The sequence below is a fragment of the Medicago truncatula genome, chromosome 8 (assembly GCF_003473485.1).
Source record: "Medicago truncatula cultivar Jemalong A17 chromosome 8, MtrunA17r5.0-ANR, whole genome shotgun sequence".
NCBI classification, from domain to species: domain Eukaryota; kingdom Viridiplantae; phylum Streptophyta; class Magnoliopsida; order Fabales; family Fabaceae; genus Medicago; species Medicago truncatula.
Genome location: NC_053049.1, coordinates 43,033,557 through 43,041,073, shown reverse-complemented (window position 1 = coordinate 43,041,073; position 7,517 = coordinate 43,033,557). Strand labels below are relative to the sequence as shown.

Genomic DNA, 7,517 nt, shown 5'->3' with positions numbered 1-7,517 from the left:
GTTTGAATAATGCTTTTCTTTTGTTGTCCAAGAAATACTGTGTTGAGTCTTTTGAAATACGACATTTCTCTTGCATCTTTTCTAACTATGAACTAGTATGTTACTTCTTTTTAGATTTAATTCTTCCTCTTGCATACCAATCATGAGAATGCACATGTATGTTACTCCCTCCGTCCCTATATATAAGACCCTTTTGTCAAAATCACGGGAATTAAGATAGTGGATATTTGTATTAAAGTTGTTTGTAATCACTATTGTTTTTACAATTTTATCCTTTAAGAAAGAAGGTTAGTTTATGTTTTCAACATGTTATTTATTGTTGATTGAAGAAAAAGATGTATAATAAATAGGGGCATGTATGTAATGAAATAATTAATGTAGTTGGAAATAACAAAGAGGTCTTATAAAAAGGGACAAAAAAAATTCTCAAAAGGGTCTTATAATTAGAGACGGAGGGAGTACATTATTTCTACATTTTGTCACTCTCAAGCAAACACTTGTATGCTGCTATGGCATACATCATGGATGTTCAAACTAGCATTATTTAATAAAGCCAAATGTGTCATACTTACCATATATATTGTACATTCCTACACTTCCTTATACTCAAGCGTGTGTGTGTTTTCGATATATAAAAAAAAACATGTATGTTTGTATTTGATGCATGAAGAATAGCTACAAAGGGGTGAGGCAGTTAAGAGTGCATCACAAAAGCATAGGGTAAAATTGGCCCAGCTTCACCCGACGGAGTAGGTAAGTGGCTCACTCTTAGGTTCCACTGTACAGCTTCGCCTGACGAACGAAGGGTCTGCTTGGCCTAGCAAAGGGCCCTGTGGCAGCAGCAATTCTGTTGCAAAATTCAGTGCAGAAAAATGGGCACTTGAGTGCTTAAAAATCCGTACACATGATTCCAACATGATTCTCAAGAGAAAAGTCATATTACCATTCTTTCAGCAAAAGTTAACCATAAGAAAGAGACACATTGCATCACCATACTTACAAATAAGGTATACACCACATACTATCAAGGTCAAAACAATTCTTATCATGGATTCTAAATTAACACATACTCGTGAATCGTGATCATCCTAAGCCATTTACAAAACTCAATATTTTCAACAACTTATTAATGCATTAAATAACATGTGATTTTCATATTGTACACGCAAACTTCAAAGAATATTACTATAATAATCTATTTTTCTTTTCTCACCCAAAAATCCAAAATCTACATCAACTCACCCGCTGCACGAGATTTGGTCACTGTTAGTTCAGATTTCGGTCAGTAAACTATTATTGTCCACCCTTAATTGAATTTGTACCAATCTTAATAATAGTGTCCTCTGAAGGTCGTATAATATGTAGTATTAACTTATAGAAATTTAGATTCCATCAATAGATTTCAGAACTTCTCCTAGGACTAGTCCCCATTGAGTCCAATGAGTGCCACCCTGCATTTGAAAAACAAATGAAGTTAATATGTAATAGTGAATCATACCCATATGTAGTATATTGTTGTTTGATGCAAAACCAACATGCCTGGCAAAATACAGCAAATGGCTCTCTAAGAGGTCCATCGCATGAAAGCTCACTAGTACTCCCATCAATGAAGGTTCCATCGGCAAAGATAACCTGAGAAGAGTAATATTAAAGAGTTATTAATATCTGGTAGGACTTTGGATATCAAAGTAATATTGAACATCATTTAAGGACCAAAACATAATCAATTTGTTTAGGCGCTGTGAAGGTTAATCAGAGCAGACCTCTGATGCATATCCAGGAGTGGTACCCGCAATTGGTTTGGTGTATGACCCCACAGGAGAGCTTCTCTGAACAGCCTCACAAAAAGCAAGGAGACGCTCACGGCTTCCAAGTTGTACGGCCTACAGGCATTGAAGATCAATTTCACTTATGATCTGAATAATTATCATCTATATACATACTGAAAGAAACTCCTAAGGGACTAGTTTTTGCCAACATCAACCACAGTTTTTCTACCAGAAACGGAATTTTGCTGCCAACTTAAAATCAAAATTAAAAATCAGATACAGGTTTCATCTAGAAAGAAAGATAGCACAGGCTCAGCAAGAAAACCTGAACTGTATCACATCGGGGGACGCGAGGGAGTGGCTGCACTTTATAACCCTTAGATGCCAAAACTTCAGCAATCAGGAAGGAACCCTTGTAAAGAATACAGAAAATCTCACTACCAAATATAAGCAAGAAATGCATATCTTCTAATAAAATGATAAATCTGGTACCTTGATTGCTTCCCCAACCATTTGAGGTGAAAGAAATAATCCCTGAAAAAAGGCTCTCATGATATCACCAGGAGTTGAACCACAATCCACACCAAGCCCGGGCGCAGAAAGGCGCGCTGCAGCGGCTTCAACCAATTTCTTTTTCCCAGCAACATATCCGCCACACGGAGCAATCGTTCCACCAGGATTCTTTATCAAACTGCCTGCCATCAAATCTGCACCCTGCCGACCAATGTAAAAATGTGATACTGCACATCCTTGGAATAAAGCAATACATACTGCGGCACATTATCGCATACCACCATGGGAGGTTCAATGCTTTCCACAAGTTCCCCATAGCAATTATCCACCATGACCGAACACTCAGGATTTTGCATCTGAACATTGAAGGGTAAAAAGGTTACAGGTGAAGATTTTGTGATCAGAAAAACTATACGAGTTGAAGACAGTAAGCATTTGTTTAAGTAATATAATTTGAGTGTAAAACCCTAACGCTCATACTTTAAAAGCATCTGTCTATATGCCACTATTTTCTGTTCTCTAATATTTTTAGGTCACAAAAGGAATCAGTTGGATTTGTGCTAGTAGTATTCCAGTAATTCTATTGGTAAAAAAAAAAATGCCATGCAAAACAAGACTGCTGTAGAGAGTTATCAGTGGTTTAATCTAACAAAAGCATAGAAGCTAAAATATTATTATAGAGCATGCCCTAACAATCAATATAGTTTCTACTAGTATTATGGACTTTTAGATCAGGGAAATTAAACAATAACTACAAATTATGTGAGCAATTCATATTTTAACTCACACAGGTCACAATGGTCGCCTTGAATAATATTAACTTTAAAACATAATGTTACAGTATCAAACCAAAAAGCACAACTATGAATCTTACTTTGATAATTTTTATCGCTCTCCCTATGTCATTAACACTCAAACTCTGACGCCATGAATAACCACATGACCTCTGTATGAGTGCACATTTTGTTTCGGGTTTGACAGCATGCATCAGTTCATTCCAGTCAAGTCCACCATCCTCGGCAAGCTGATGAAAAAATGATATAGAAGAGTCATATAGAATACTAATGAATTAGATCTAGAAAAAAATATTAATTACAAATTAGTAGCATACCGGAACTTCTCGGTATTTCACCCCAAAATCTTGAAGGGAACCCAAACCACCAGAGTCCCTTTTCCCAATTACTTCCTCTAATGTGTCATATGGAGCACCAGCAACTGCCAAAAGCTGATAGCTATATTAGTCTAAAAACCTTATTCCAGCTACATATTCAACAGGGAAACATTCTACAACTATAGAGCTATACTACTAGTAAAGAATGAAAAGCATAGAATATTAGAAGAAAAAAGGGTTACCTCATCTCCTGGCCTCAAGAGGGCAAATAAAGCACATGTGATGGCATGAGTACCTGAGAAGAACTGTTGACAAGTGAGAATAGTATGCAAGTGTATGTTTGGTTCTACTTTTGGGAGAAAACATAATTGATTTAGAAGTGTAGAATTGATTTTGACATGTTTGAATTTTCTTGAATAGAATTGATTTTGCCTTCCGAATTGATTATAAATTATAACTTGAAGCTATAATTTGGAGCTTACATCTCTATAGCTGACTTTTAGCTTTAAATTTATCGTTCAGCGCATTTTTAAATAAATGTATCCAAACATAAATCACTTTACATTGAACTCACTTTTCGTCATATTCAACGAGAACATTAATAAGTAACCTTTTTCTTTTTAAACCGCCAATGTTAACATTGTTGGTATTATATGCTGGGAGTGTGGTTCAAACCCTCGACCCCTTATCACTTCACTCCTTAATTCCCCTACTTCAGCCACCAAACCAACCTCATATCCCCTATTAATAAGTAACTTAATATAAAGAAAACAGGGAAAGTTAAGAACCTGTGAACGAACAATAGCTGATTCTGCTCCAACAATTTCTGCAAAAGCCTGGTCAAGAGCTTCACGCCCCCCAGTTTCATCATGACCATAACCAGTGCAACCACCAAAGTGCTGACAGCATTAACAAAATAACCAATTAGGGCATGTTTAGATTGACTTATTTGAGCTTATTTACTAGCATAAAGACCAATGAGACTAAGCCTGTTTGGATTGTTTTATTTGAGCTTATCTATTAGCATAAGCATTGGTAAGACTGTTCCGAAGAGCTTATAGAAACAAACATATAACACGTCCATAAGCTATTTTTAGCTTATTTTCATATGTTCTCCAAAATAGCTTATGAAAACAGCTTAGAGCTTATATGAAAAGAATTTGACTCGATTTTATCTTTAGTTACAGAAACAACTTATACATAAACACTTATACGATAAATGCATAATTAAGTTGTATATCCCAGAAATAAATACTTAAAATAACTATTCATTTACAAAACGGTTATCGAAATGAAAGCATGTAGTTACATACATGAGAACCAAGTCTGGCATTGTGAAAAGCTTTAAGAACACGGGTGGTATTGTATGCAACTAAATTATCCACTGCTCTGAATTCTGAATTCAATGAATCAACGGCTTCAATAACCTGCATTGCAACAAAATTAACTCTGAATGGTTTTGAAGCAGCGAAGAATGAGCGAGTACCTCTGGAACGAATGGATTGATAGGAACGGAGAAGCGAGAGGCATAGCGAATGGTAGATGTTGTTGGAATGGAGATTCGAACGGGATGCGTAGGATAAGCAGAGAAGGCGCACGTTATGCTCAACATTCTTCTTCCCTCCTTATCTTTCTTGCTTTGTTCTTTTTTCCTTCTGTGTTTTTGTTTTTTTAACTTTCCAATTATGCTTCACATTATATTAGTTAAAATAAAATAAATCCAATCTTATACTTTTTTTGGGATTTTCTTTTACCACCCTTCCTCGAATTTTCTTTGAGAGAGAGGTCTAGAAGGCCCAAAACTAAACAAGGATCCTATTTTTCTTAGAAATTGCTATATGGACCGTCTGCTTGCTCAAATACCTCTTGAAATTCTAAAAGCGTCCTTTATACAACAGTCAAGATTTTTGATTTTATGAGATCGAAAGATGTCTATTGAGCATTATGTATTAGAATATATGTTTTGATCTGTTTCAAAATAATACCATAACATAAACTTTGTTCTCATGTGCGCGACAATTGATTCAAAACATAAAAAACTTGAGTTCTTGACATTCAAACACTCTCCTTACTTCATTCAAACACTCTTCACATTTATTCTCAAGCCCATCAATTAAGTGTTAACTTCCTCTCATTTTGTTTTTGTTGGAGGTTAGAGTTTTTCTAGTCACCGATCAAGTAGAGATTGTCTAAGGTTTGTATGTAGTTTAGGAATTTTGTAGTTGTTGATCAAGTAGAACACGAATGTAGTTTAGGTTTTGAATTAGTGAAATGTGATATCAAGATTTTGTTTAGGATTGTGAATATTATTTTTGTGATATATGTGTTTAATGAAAAGCTTAAATGATTAATTTTGTTTAGGAATATGAAAGTTATTTTTGTGCTATATGTACTTTTGAGACCATATCTCGTAAATGCCTAAAGATGAAGGTGTTGAGTTGATGAGTGATTTCTTTGGAGTAGTGCTGGATAATGATATGGACGAGTGCAAGAAACTAAAAGGGGCTTATATAACATTTAATTGGGTTCAAGAAATCTTCCACCAATCCTTGCAGTTTGATAATTAGCAAGGGGTGGAGGCTATCATAAATCGTCGCAGGACTATATGTATTATATCTTATTTGCTCTTTCTAATTGGCTGCACTATCTTCATTGAAAACAATCATCAATACATTGATGTGATGTATCTAAACTACTTCCACAACCTTACAACAATTAGAGGAATTGTTGACGACACATTGCATAAGGCTGATGCACACAAGTAAAAAATATTTTTGTCCCCTCGTCAGTTAACTACCGAGGAATTTAAAAACCGGCTGCAGTTAACTGCCGAGGAAAACCTCGGTAATTAACTGCCAAAAATTGGTTATAAGAACAAACAGGCATAGGAGTTTTCAAAACTCCATTGTTGCGGTTTTCATTCTCTTAGGTGCGATTTTCTGCCATTCCAAGCCAATTTCAATCACAAAAACAAGTAAGTTTTTTGAATCCTATTGCATTGTTGTTTTGTGGTCGAATTGTTTTTTTTTTTTTTGTTAAATTTCGATTATATAGGTTCGATATATAAGTTTGATTGATTTTATGATATGTTAGGATAGTTTAGGTTAGAATTGTTAGAGAACTTTTATTGAATTGTTAGGTTAGGTTTTGATGAATCGTTGTAGAATTGTTTAGGTTTAGGTGTAGGTTTTGATGATAGTTTAGGTTTAGTTTTTGATTTTACGATTTTATGGCATTGTGTTTAGTTAGGTTTTGATCGCCATTTTTTTTTAATGTAGATATGTCTCAGAATCAGAATCAAGGTAACGTTCAGGGTGATGAGAAGAACAAAGAAAAATCGCCTATGACATGGCACGAAATTGTTTGTGATGGTTTCGAAAAAAAAGAAGAGTTCGAAGGTGCCGGTGTACAATCAATCCAGGTTGAGGAGGAGCGGGACTAAAATAAGGTTCATTTTTTTTGAATCCTCATTTCGACCACTAAAATAAAAAACTAATCATATATTATAACATAAATCATTCAACTTATGTTTAACATAATTTTTTTTGTTATAACGTAAAATATAACAAAATTATTCAACTTATATTTACTCTTAAAATAAATCATATACTCTTACTAAAATAAAAATAAAAACATAAAACACCAAATTAAAAAATAACCCTAAATTTAAACTATAACATAAACATCATACAAACATTTTTAACTAAATTAAGCAACTAACATTTACTCTAAAAATGAATTATACTATGTAAATCTACTCAAAAACAAAAATAAAATAAATCTACTCAAAAACTAAAAAATAAAAACATTTATAACAACTAAAATGTAAGTTAATAGCATTATAATTACTTACCTGTGATTTTGTTGTGTTTTTTTTAGAGAAATTTGGAAAAAAAAATTGGAAGATGAGAGAGCTCCTGCCAGATTTGTAGCAGAAGATCCTTGGCAGTTAACTGCAATCGATTTATGAATTCCTCGACAATTAACTACCAATGAAGCAAAAACGTATTTTACTTGTGTGCCTCAATCTTATGAAATGTGTCAACAATAAATCTCCAACAATTAATCAGTGGTCCTGGAGTGTTGCAGCTCTGGCCTTTGTTCTATAATTACCTGTGATAAAG

General features: G+C 34.2%; 1 protein-coding gene across 1 annotated transcript; it reads right to left on the bottom strand.

Moving 5' to 3' along the window:
- Positions 1-1,024: 1,024 nt before the first annotated feature.
- On the bottom strand, positions 1,025-5,076 carry LOC11439483 (uncharacterized protein YnbB). Its single transcript, XM_003630185.4, has 12 exons — positions 4,880-5,076; positions 4,707-4,820; positions 4,182-4,292; positions 3,636-3,698; positions 3,394-3,507; positions 3,157-3,306; positions 2,561-2,638; positions 2,262-2,483; positions 2,095-2,181; positions 1,764-1,883; positions 1,540-1,632; positions 1,025-1,451 (listed from the first exon to the last, which is right to left on the bottom strand). The coding sequence occupies exons 1-12, from the start codon at positions 5,003-5,005 to the stop codon at positions 1,383-1,385; spliced, it is 1,347 nt and encodes a 448-aa protein (XP_003630233.1). The 5' UTR covers positions 5,006-5,076; the 3' UTR covers positions 1,025-1,382.
- Positions 5,077-7,517: the final 2,441 nt, after the last annotated feature.